This window comes from Myripristis murdjan, chromosome 11 (genome assembly GCF_902150065.1).
Source record: "Myripristis murdjan chromosome 11, fMyrMur1.1, whole genome shotgun sequence".
NCBI classification, from domain to species: Eukaryota; Metazoa; Chordata; class Actinopteri; order Holocentriformes; family Holocentridae; genus Myripristis; species Myripristis murdjan.
Window position 1 is genome coordinate 10271533 of NC_043990.1, and position 12200 is coordinate 10283732.

The 12200-nt window shown below is 44.1% G+C and overlaps 1 protein-coding gene across 1 annotated transcript in view; it reads left to right on the forward strand.

The window, feature by feature from the left end:
* myo1g (myosin IG) overlaps window positions 1-12200 on the forward strand; it is a 52780-nt gene that overhangs the window by 4224 nt on the left and 36356 nt on the right. The window contains exons 2-12 of the mRNA XM_030062893.1: window positions 216-424; window positions 1940-2033; window positions 2258-2423; window positions 3883-3936; window positions 4945-5040; window positions 5843-5959; window positions 6991-7197; window positions 7750-7895; window positions 8023-8137; window positions 8787-8957; window positions 10010-10080. Of these exons, the coding sequence (XP_029918753.1) occupies window positions 216-424; window positions 1940-2033; window positions 2258-2423; window positions 3883-3936; window positions 4945-5040; window positions 5843-5959; window positions 6991-7197; window positions 7750-7895; window positions 8023-8137; window positions 8787-8957; window positions 10010-10080 (1446 nt within the window). The remainder of the gene's footprint in view (window positions 1-215; window positions 425-1939; window positions 2034-2257; window positions 2424-3882; window positions 3937-4944; window positions 5041-5842; window positions 5960-6990; window positions 7198-7749; window positions 7896-8022; window positions 8138-8786; window positions 8958-10009; window positions 10081-12200) is intronic.

Below are 12200 nucleotides of genomic sequence, written 5' to 3' on the forward strand. Positions count from 1 at the left end.
CAAAGTGGTGAAACTGACACATGATGCCACGATAATCACACATTTGTTTTTCTTGCATTGCCGCAACTTGTAGTGAATTAAACTGTCCTGGGGCTTTGAAAACTACTAGTTTCATTTATGTTGACTGTTGCACCACTTGGAGCGCTTGGCTCAGAGGCGTGAAGTGTTGCAGCACAAATCTGATGGTGCAACTTTGGTCTGTGTGTCTTGCACAGGTTTGAAAAGGGCCGCATCTACACGTTCATCGGCGAGGTGGTGGTCTCCGTCAACCCGTACAGGCACATGGACATTTATGGGAAAGAGAACATCGAGGCTTACCGGGGACGGGAGCTGTACGAAAACCCTCCTCACCTCTACGCCGTGTCTGATGCAGCTTACAAAGCCATGAAGAGACGGGCCAAAGACACCTGCATCGTCATATCAGGTGCGTCTCTTTTGCTCCCCCTAACCGTCACCTCCTGCTCTGCAGTCCTGCTATTAATAAACGTGTCTTGCGTGTGGCCTGACGCTGTAGGAAACGTCTCAGCACCAACTCGGAAACCCTAAATACAATGCCAGTTTCACTTCTTTTCTCTGTTGACCACACAGACAGGGCTACCGTCACTATCATCAAATGACACCAAGTTAACCTACGGGTGCTGAGTATAATGAATCTGCAGTGTTGAGGGGTCACTTGTGCATTTTGTGCACCGGCTCTCGCTCAGGTTTTGCAGTTTCATGTCTTTTCTTTGTTGAATGAAAGCTGTTTCTTCAGGTTTGTCTCGCAAAACCACACTCGTGCGGTTTTCCTTTTCTGGAAACCCGAGTGTGAGCCAGTGCACAAAATGCACGAGTGAACAACTTTAGATTTTTGTGACCCTTCGTGACTGCAGATTCGTTATTTTCAGCACCGGTGGGATGACCTGATGTGATGCAGATGGGCTGTCGTCGGATGAGAGTGACAGCAGCCCTGCTTGTGTGGTCAGCTGATGGAGGATAAATAAAATGTGACAGGATCCAGTGTTTCCAAAGATCTCTTTTAAGGGTTTATGTTGCTGTATTAGAGTTAAACTATTTTGCACATCTCTCATTTATGCCTCCTCTGTGACATATCAGCCTCCTGTGGGTGTGCTCTGCAGCGTGCACTTTGCTTAAATTGGTGTATTGGCCGTTTAATATCAGATATAAATCAGTGCTGTCTGCTGCTGATACAGTGGGGCTTCCTCTTTGATCGCTGTTGCATAGAAACAGTCTGTGAAACTGCAGTGACCTGAGTGTATGAAGTGTATCTATCTCCTATTTATTTTTATTACTATTTTATTACTATTTATTGCTTATTTTTATACATGAGCCCGGTCCTTGAGTGCACCTGGATTTCGTTGCGTGTTTGCACAATGGCAATAAAGAAATCTGAAATTCATCCTGGAAGATCCCACTGAGATACAAGGTCTCTTCTTCCAGGGAGTCCTGGAAGATATTTAAGTTGCTCTGCACACACACATTAGTCTGTGTTTTAATTGGACAGTTTTAGTGATGGTCTCAGTGCTGTTTCTCATTTTTTCCACCCTGACAGGAATTACATTTTTTTTAAATTATTTAATTGCATGAAAATGGTTTAACTTAAATACATTGAAAATCATTTATCAGGGTCACAGAGGCTGTGTGTTATTACTTTTTTGGCTTCAACTTGCAGCGTGTTCATGTTCAGTCTGTGGCCAAAGAGAATGGCATGTCTGCACTGTGCATGCATTTCTGCTCTGCCTTTCTATCAGTAATTTAGCAGATATTAAAATACACATTGGTAATATGAAGCTATAAAGACAAGTCATGTTTTAGGTAACACCTTCACTCCCTCTGCACATGTAATTAATGAGAGACTGCAATAATATCACGATACACAGCTCCAATTTCTGCTTCAGCTGAGCAGCGTTGTGATTTCCTTGTGTTTTTTGTGTTAAAGGTGAAAGTGGGGCAGGAAAGACTGAAGCGAGCAAGTACATCATGCAGTACATTGCAGCAATCACAAACCCGAGCCAGAGGGCTGAGGTGGAGAGGTGAGGCGCTGAACAGACGTAAGATAATTGAGTATTAAGGTGATGGAAGTCGGTGACTCAGTGTTGGAAACCGAAATGCAGAGACACTGATTGTTTTTCCTCTCAAATCAAGCAGGAGTCAGTGGTTGTTACCATGCATCATCTCACTTTCTTCATGTTGTGTCTCACTCTATTCTCACTCCCCACGTGTTTCCATCATTGCTTACCCCAACGTGATAAATCAGTGTGAAGAATGTGCTGCTCAAGTCCAACTGTGTGCTGGAGGCCTTCGGGAACGCCAAGACAAATCGCAACGACAACTCCAGCCGCTTCGGCAAGTACATGGACATCAACTTCAACTTCAACGGCGATCCCACCGGGGGCCACATCAACAACTACCTGCTGGAGAAGGTGAGAGGATGATAGCAGGTGTGCGGACAATGGACCGGACTCCTTTATGGTCCCAGAGAGAAAAAAAACACTGCAAAAATAAAAGTGCTCTGAGGAAAAGCACTCAAAAGTTTCTGCTCGTTTGTAGTTTTTGAGATTACATCATTCCTTCTGAGCATGAATGTTTCATGAAGGTGATGAAAAAGAGGTGTGAGGGAGCGCCTATGAATAGATGTGCCTGTGAACTAGTGTTAATTAATAGCTCACCTGGGGCTACATGATGCTGCTGTATTTATCCTCCCTGCTAAAGAACCGTCTGGCACTCGGATCCGGTGTGAACGATGGTGCCGTGATCCATCCTCAGTGAGCAGAAATAGCCTTACAGTCTGTCTCTGACCCGTCTCTCTCCTTGTCGGCGGTCAGGATGAAGCTGCTATCCTCACACTGTTTTAATGGATTGGTTTGCAGTGAAAAAAAAAAAAAAAAACGGAGTAAATCGCTTTAAAAAAAATGTTAAAAACAGCTGTTGGTGATGCACGCCGCATTTCAAGGCCTGTTTTGTTGATTTGTGTGGGATTTTTTCTTATTCTAAAAAATAAAAGGTTAAACATAGTTGATATGAAAACCAGAGGTGGAAAGTAACATTGGAAAGTGCATTTAATCAAGTTTTTTTGTTTTGTATGCAAAACATGAATATGACAACAACAATGTAACGCTGAGTTTAAGAATGACTACATTTACTTTTTATACTTCAGCACAAGGCCCAAACACCCATATACATTGAGAGGTACTCACTGAGTCTCCCCCAATGTTCAGGCACTCCAAAAATGTCTCCCCCACAAAATATTGCTGGAATATATTAGCAATTCAATGTTCAGGCATTCCCAAAATGTCTGTCCCCCCCAATGCTGAAATGATGGTTTTGGCCCTGCTTCAGCACATTATTGCTAGAACTCCTTTACGTTTACTAAAGTAACATCTTTCACAGTAGCTATAATGAAGTCAAGGATTTGAGTCCACCTCCCACCACCGAGTCACACTGAAACACTGGAGTTTGACATCACAACATCTTGACGTCATGCTTTTGTCAGCAGCTAAAACATGAACCGTATCCACCGGGTTTTGGTGTCCGTTGCCATTTTACACCAACATTCAGCCACCATACAGGGAGAATCCACTCATTTGTCCTTCAGTGGAAAGTTTTTCGCTCTTGCTCTTATTACGCAAATACGCCACGTAGACGTACAGCCCATAGGTGAATGCAACAAGTCCTCTGAGGGTCGTCAAAAGGCATTCTGGGAAATGTAGCAAACCACTAACTGATGTAAAAGTGGCCGAGGCAGGTTGAGGGAAAGTTAAAAAAAATACAGACACAACACTTGATTGCAAAGCTGCTTAACTGGAATGCATTGAACATGAAAGACTGGTGTAAGTGGGTGGAACTTTCCTTTAACGCTGTGACGTGTTTTTTCCCCTCCAGTCTCGGGTGGTCCAGCAGCAAAACGGCGAGAGGAACTTCCACTCGTTCTACCAGGTAAACGCTGACGCTCCTCCAGCTCCTGGATTGGCTGTAAAGCACACTGTGGATGTCTGATCAAACAAAACATCAGAGTATCAGGATATTTAAAGGAACTGATGCACATTTCACCTGCAGAAAGACAGAATGGTGCTTTAATGTCAGCTGATAATGAAGAAAAAAAAAAAAAAGGATTTGAGCAGGGATGTAAATCTTTGGTTGAGCAGAGATCGAGTTTAATTTGTGATTCAGCTGGCGATTTGATTTGAGAGCAATTTCGGAATCACTCAGTTCAATTTGAGTATGTGAAGCACCTTTTCAATCAGGGACTTGATTCAGCGCTTTAACTTTGACATCAATTAGACTATCCTTGTCTTCTTAAATGTGAAGAACAAAAAAACAAAAAACAAAAAAAACAAAAACAGACGTCAGACCTGCTGATGAATTCCAAAATCCTGGCGAAATGTGATTTGATTCCAAGTATTTCACATCGATTCAGGCCAAGGTCGAATCAGCAGAATTCATAATCAATGTTATCGAAGCACTGAAAGAATTGTTACACCAATATTAGCCAGTAGTTAAAGTGATAGTCCATGACACAATCATACAGCTATAATTTCACAACACAGCAGTTTCTCAGTCGATCTATAATCCATTTATGAAAACTTTGATGTACAGCAAAGGATTCGTTCTGTGTTTCATGATGATGATTTTTTTTTCATAATTAGAGGAATAACAAATGATACTGTGACTGATACAGATTTTAAACAACAACAACAAAGTGCACCCCCTACAAAAACTCAGAGAGTCCCGGTCCCGCCCACACGGTGTGACTGACAGGTGATGTGCAGAGACTCCACGGCGCTTAGAAACACCGCGTCCAAAAATAACCCTGAAAAGCAGCCGCCATGCAGATTACACTTGAGCAGCTGCTGTGTTCTGTGTTTGTGTCTCTGACATTCGACTCCGCTGGCTGTAGCGGGTTTCTCGCTCACTCTGACTGCGGCGTCCTTTGGGTCTTCACAGCTGCTGCGCGGAGGCTCTCCTGAGATGCTGGAGGCGTTTCACCTGCAGAGCAACCCCGCTCTGTACGTGTACACCAGAGAGGGAGCCGAGTCCACTGTGAGTCCAGCACCGTCAGCTTTTACTCACAGAGGAGAAAAACCAAAGCACATATTAGTGAGAGGAACAGAAAAAAACACTGAAATGAGTTTTTTATTAATCAAACAGGCTTTTCTTTTTATCCTTTCTCACTCAAAACTTGAAATCTTTGTTTTTTCTTTGAGCACAAGTTCATGACCTTTACCAAAGAGCCCCCTCTTTTTTCTTGCTAAAGTTAGTTTCAAGCTCTGTTGAGTTAACCTTATAAAGCCTGAACTATGAAAGAATTGGCAGAAAATTCCAATTTTTTGTCCTATAACAAAATATATATAGATAAAAAATAAAAAAATATATATGTTATTACACGACCTTTCTGGTGTATGATATATGATATGTACTTGAAGTGCCAATGGTATGGTCCAGGGTGAACAGGGGAAGTGTCCAAAGGTATACAACAGTATTTTGGTCAAGTATTGATTAAACTGAAAACGGAAAACGGAATTGAAAATGTGTATCATATATGATACGAATGGCTTTATAGGGTTAAATTTGAGTTTTGAAAAAGTACAACCCTTGGGAAATTACACACAGTGTTGCAAAATGACTGACTGCACAAATTTATTTTCAATTTTTTTAAATGGTGTCTTGTCAAAATACCTAAGAAAACTGTACCACTTACATCCCTTATAGTTCGATTGCCTTCAACCAGTGACTTTTTTCTATAATGTGTGTGAAGAATGGGGCTTTTCACGGTTATTTTGATGAATTCTGGTTCATCTTTGCCGTCAAAGTCAAAAATGTGAACAGCACCTCCTCTCTTCAGACGTCCAGTAACGATCGTTCAAACCACAAAGCGGTGATGACGGCGCTGGAGGTGATCGGCTTCTCTAAAGAGGAGATCGACTCCGTTTACAGGATCCTGGCCACCATCCTCCTTCTGGTATGTGACAGCCATGTTGGTTCAAATGAGTCAAAGGAACAGTTCACACAAAACAACATAGTGCAGTCTATCCATGCAGACAGTTTGTGTCCTCCCTGTCTCCCTTCGCTCACAAACCACGGGGCTGGATGGGTTTTCTTTTGTGGAGCTCCAATTGTTACAAATTTACATGTGAAAAACTCGACGGCAGAAGCTCTATCCAGAAACAGCGACATAATCCACAGTCCTCGGGGTGAAGAGTTTCCTCGGGGACTATTTCCTGCTGAAGAACAACAGCAAACTATCAGCCTGCTTTCTAATCTGTTCTGGCTTGGGGGGGTGGATGGATATTGTTTGTTGGTGTTCTTAGACAGGAAGTAGTTCCCAGCAGATTGAATAGCTGTCTTTAGGGGTAAGTGAGGAAATAACTTTTTGGTAACACTTTACAATAACAGTACAACAATTAACGTTAGTTAACATTAGTTAATGCCGTAATGGTTAATTAACTGTTAGTTAATGATTATTATGGCATTTACTAATGTTAATAATATCTACTATAACCCTTAAATAACATGTAAATTAGTACCTTAGCATGAACAGCATTAGTACATGATTCTTAGACACATTAGTTAACGGTTAGTTAACTGTTACTTAATGTTTATTAACTGTTACTTAATGTTTATTATGGCATTAACTAACGTTAATTGTTGTACTCTTATTGTAAAGTGTTACCAACTTTTTTTGTGTATTTTAGGTGAAAGTTAATGAACTTAGTTTGGTTATAAAATGAAATGACACTGTCACATGGACCTCGATAATGAATACTTTATTTTTTATCTTTATTCTGTTGTATTTATCTTCTTTGGTCATTTTATTTTTTGCATCAGCTGAAGAATAAGCTGCGATTCTTGCGATCACCAACTTTAAAAAGTAACCCAAGATACTGAGGGGCTCTGCTTCCCCTGCTCCACTGTGATGTCCTCTCTCTTTCTCTCTCTCTCTCTCTCTCTCTCTCTCTCTCTCTCTCTCTCTCTCTCTCTCTCTCTCTCCAGGGAAACATCCAGTTTGAGAGTGACGGGGAGGATGTGCGCATCGTGGACCTGGACGCCGTGAACCACATCGCCGAGCTGACCGCCACCGAGCCCGACAACGTCAGCAAGGGCCTGCTGTACCGCACCGTGGCCACCGGGGGCGGCGAGGTCATCGAGAAGGGACACTCGGAGCAGGACGCCTGCTTTGGACGGGACGCTTTCGCCAAGGTGCCGCGTGCCCTCTCTCTCTTTTCTCACGGATTACAAGCGATGTCAGGATGTTAGAAATGCCACTCCACACACACTCCTTTATTTGTAGCCTTCATGAACAAGACAACGCCGTAGAACATGGTCATTTCAGGTCAGAGGAACTGTCTCAAATGTCCCGCTATACAGAAATAAAAGCTTATGAATATGTGCTCTCACTCTGATTTGCAGTCCCGCGAGCGACATTAGAGAGATGACACCGAGTTACGGAGCGAGGGATCAAAAGCGTCAGACACTAAAAGTTTTAGTGTGGATGTCGCTTTGTGTTACGCCAAAATATTGATTTCTGTGACTTCCCCCGTAATCGTCATCGTACGGCCCAATTTGTGTTTGACATAACTGGGATTCGTTTTTTTGCTTGATCACTAAATGAATCAGGCCACAGATCCTGCTGCATGAGGTCAAAGATGGTAACATGATGCCTTTGATGTTCACAGTTGTCACATTATTTTAATCTCCGGCTCTGCTATGCTCTCTCTTTCTGTGTGTGTGTGTGTTATTTTTGCTCTGCAGGCCCTCTATGAAAGACTTTTTGGCTGGATCGTCGGCCGCATCAACTCGGTCATCGAAGTTAAAGACTACAACCCGGTGCTTCATGGGAAAAACACAGTCATCGGCGTGCTGGATATCTACGGCTTCGAGATCTTTGACAATAACAGGTGTGTGTCTGGTCTCTCGTGTCTCTTCATTTAAATGGTTGGAAGCCCGGTGGCTGGTGAGGATGTTGCTGAGGTGTGTGTGTGTGTGTGTGTGTGTGTGTGTGTGTGTGTGTGTGTGGTCGGTCAGTTTCGAGCAGTTCTGCATCAACTACTGCAACGAGAAGCTGCAGCAGCTCTTCATCGAGCTGATCCTGCGCCAGGAGCAAGACGAGTACCAGAGAGAGGGCATCACCTGGCAGCACGTGAGAGCACACACACACACACACACACACACACACACACACACACACAAAGTAGTGCACATGACAGCATACGAAAACTCACTTTCACTCGTTCTCTCTCTCTCTTTCAAACACACACACACACACACACACACTCATGATGACAAATTTATACATGAAGTGCCATGTGAACCCACTCTCTTTACCCATGCCCACACACACACACACACACACACACATAAACACTGACATTGACTCACACAACTGTCGATGTGAGGCACCGCACACATGCACTTGAACCCACACCCACACACACACACACACACATTTGTGCACACACACATGCACACATGCCATGTATGCAAACAAGTGAAGCCCAATGTGAGCACATACACATACACACACACACAAACACACAACAACACACTTACGCACACAGACATGACTCACACATACATACTCATGCTGTACATGTGAAGCACCACGTGAGCACACACACACACATACACTTGAACACACCCACACACATATGTGCGCACACATGCAGAAGTGACACACAGTGACTCGATGCACACACACACACACACACACACACACACATTTAACAGAATCAGTGAACAGTCATAAATCCGCTTCCCTCTTGCGTAACGAAAACGTTGTGCACGTGCAGATCGACTACTTCAACAACCAGATCATCGTGGACTTGGTGGAGCAGCCGCACAAAGGCATCATCTCCATTCTGGACGAGGCCTGCCTCACTGTCGGCAAAGTCACCGACACCGTCTGCCTGGACAGCATGAACACCAAACTGGCCCAGCACCCCCACTACACGTCCCGCAAGGTCGGTCCGCCCCGCCCCCGACATCTGCAGAGTCACCTGAAGAGCAGCGGTTTAACTCTGAAAGTGTTTTTGTCACTTCCAGCTGTCGCTCTTCAGACACTTGAGCTGCAATCTGTAATTGCTCGGTGTGAAACTGAGAAAAACGGTGTTAATATTTTCCAAAAAACAAAAAAAAAAGAAAAAAGAAAGAAAGACAGTAAGGAAAAGTGCTGATTTGTTGACTTAAAGCTATTTTTTTTCAGACGTAGGGAAGAAATGGTTGGGCGAAGGACCGGAATGATATTTGATGGTGTCTTGCCTCTGTAATTTGACATATTTCTGGTTGGAACGGCTTATTTGGGGCCGGATCATATAACAGACGTGGGCAGAGAGAGTTGGTGATGCAATCCACTGTGAAATGTTCAGCTTTCACACACTCGTATTTATCCAAAATTAATCAATTCCAGCCGTCAGGACACAAACATGGTGTTGAGGGAAAGAAAACAAGGAGGTCTGGAGGTTTTATGTCGTTTAACGAGGCAGAGGACATTGTTAAGAAGCCTCTTATGATATTATCGGTTGAAATAATTTTTGTTTTTGCCTAATTCAGCACAAAGTCCCCACAAATGCACTGTTTCCCAGCAAGTAACAACAATACATTCTTGATTTTAAAAACACAAGGAAATAAAATGTTTACCCCTTTATTAGCCTTGGTTGTAAACTGTTAAAGGCATCTTGCTCTGATATGGAGAACTAGCTAACAATATTAAAAGGTCATTTTTAATTTCATCTTGCAGCATCCACACAGATGCATGTTTTCATCAGTGGAGGGCAGAGTTTCCCCTGTTTTGCCCTCAGTGTTGTTTCATCCTCAGATGCTTTGCTGTTAAATGCATGACACCGTATGAAAAGGCAGTCATTATTCCCTTTTCTCAATGCCGACTTATATGTTCTGTAAATGTATGCAATTTACATTCAAACTTGTGTTTCTTGAGTTGTAAATCAGGAAATTGCTATTTTTTTCCCTCTCCCTCTCTGCCCCTGCACTAACAGAGCTGTCTCCTTGTTTGCAGCTCAACCCCACCGACAAGACCTTAGACTTTCAGAAACACTTCCGTATTCGCCACTACGCCGGCGACGTCACGTGAGTTGGTCCCACATTTACACGCTTCATCATAAGTCATCCGCCTCAGCCCGGGCCTGAAGAACTGACAGGCTTGTTGTGCAAAGTTAAGAAGCATAAGCCATAATCCTATTAAAAGAGGTCAATTTATGACATTGGCAGTGGGCGCATTATATGGAGGCGTTCCCAGCAGCATTTGTGTTAAAAGTGAAGGCTTTATGACCAGGAAATGTTTGAAATTCATGAGTTACAATTATCCCTAATGGCCCCCAGAAGACTTTACTTAGAATTCAGGAGATCCTTATGGTTATATGATTTATGGCACCTTGACAACAATGAAATTATCCCTCTAGGCTTAGGCTGAAGAATTATGATTGTAGACGAATTTTTCAGCTGAAATGTGCCGTCTGATAATCTCACAGGTCAAACCTGGGAATAGCAAATACCTCAGACAAAATTGGCAAAAAAAAATAGGTTCAGCTGAGAGATAAGAAACTGATTTTTTTTTTTTTTTAACAATACCAGAAACTTGTGTTTTTATTATTTGTAAGGTTCTTAAGATTGTAGCTGAAGTCATACCTCGGCTTTAGGGATTGTACCAGAGGATAAATCCCCACCATCTTACACAGTTTACTCGTGTTTTTGTTTGCAGAATAGAGGCTTAGAAGAATTTAAGAGATAATGATTTTTTTTTAAAGATTATATTTGGGGTATTTTAGTAGTCACAGTGAAGGGCGAGTGACAGAGAGAGAGAGAGAGAGAGGGAGAGGTAGGATTGGCAGGGAGAGGGTTGACATGCTAAAAGGTCCCAGGGTTCATTCGTTCAAACCCCTGATGTTGCAGTCACATGGGAACGCCGGCCAACTGAGCCACTGGGACACAGGGGCGAGATAAATTCCTAACATCATAGTACCCATTAGCAAACTGATGGCTTTATGGTTTTATGAGGACGTGCTCTTTTACGTAATTATGTTATTTTTATTTTTGTTGTTTCTCTAGCCACGTCTCGATTTGCCTCTGCGCCACTGCTCCACTTCCTCTGCCAGCGCGAAGCGAACGCGGGCGCTGCGTTTGAGCGCGGTGGCCAGATGAGGCCCGCTGGCCGCCAGTCGCCCGTCTCGGCTCTTAGCTTTCACGAGATTCACATCGCTCACGTGTACTGCCCTCGATACAGCGAGGGGAGGGACTTTAAGCATGTCAGGGGAACAAGAAAGGAGGAGGACAGGGAGGGATGGAGGCAGCTGATGAGACTATTCTGGCTCTGCAGGATGAAGCAGCAGCAGCAGTAATCAAGGAGAACTGGAGTCGGTTTTTTACCAAGGGTCTTTGACTCGGGGAAATCCAGGCTAACACGATGTCGAACACGCATAAATCTCGCTCCGCAATCATCCATCGCTGAGTCCTGAGAGCAGCTCTCACACGCAATTATTGTCCTGTACCTCTGCCCTGCCCCCGTCCCCCCCCGCAGCACCTCTTTCATGTCAGCGCAGCGTCCGACATGACGGGCTGGAGAAGAGCGTGCAGCGGTGCGACAGACCTGCGGTCATGATGACAGATGGCTGTCCCTGTCACTTTGCGTCCCTGTCACCGGGCCTCGGCTGCTTCCCAGGGCCGCTGCGGCCGAGCTGTCACCCCTTGTAAGGTCCCCACACCTCCTGGGTGACAGCGCCCCCCCATCCTACGCCGTCCCATCCCATCCTATCCTACCCGAGCCTGTCCGTACTCAGGCTAAATATACCCCTGTCCCAGCCACCCCTCCTCACCAAACCATCACCATCACAAGCTTTGACCTACTTCGCTCCCTCCTCCTCCTTCCCTTTCCTCATTCCGGTTTCTCTCTCTCTCTCTCTCTCGCGCTCTCTACTTTCTTTCCTCCTCCTCCTGTGCCGCACTCCTCACCTGGCTCCCTTTGCCATCCACATTTTTAATTCCCTGCAGTATTTCAACCTGCACATGCAGCACTTTGAACAGCAGTACGCTTTGTAAACTCTGCCATAGGATATATCGAATTCCCTTACCGTACAACTTTATATTGCAAGAAATTGCCCATCCTCACCCTGCCTCTCTCTCTCTCTCTCTCTCTCAATACTAATGCTGCACGCTGCATTTCACCTTGTGTAACGGGGGCTCTACTCTTGCAT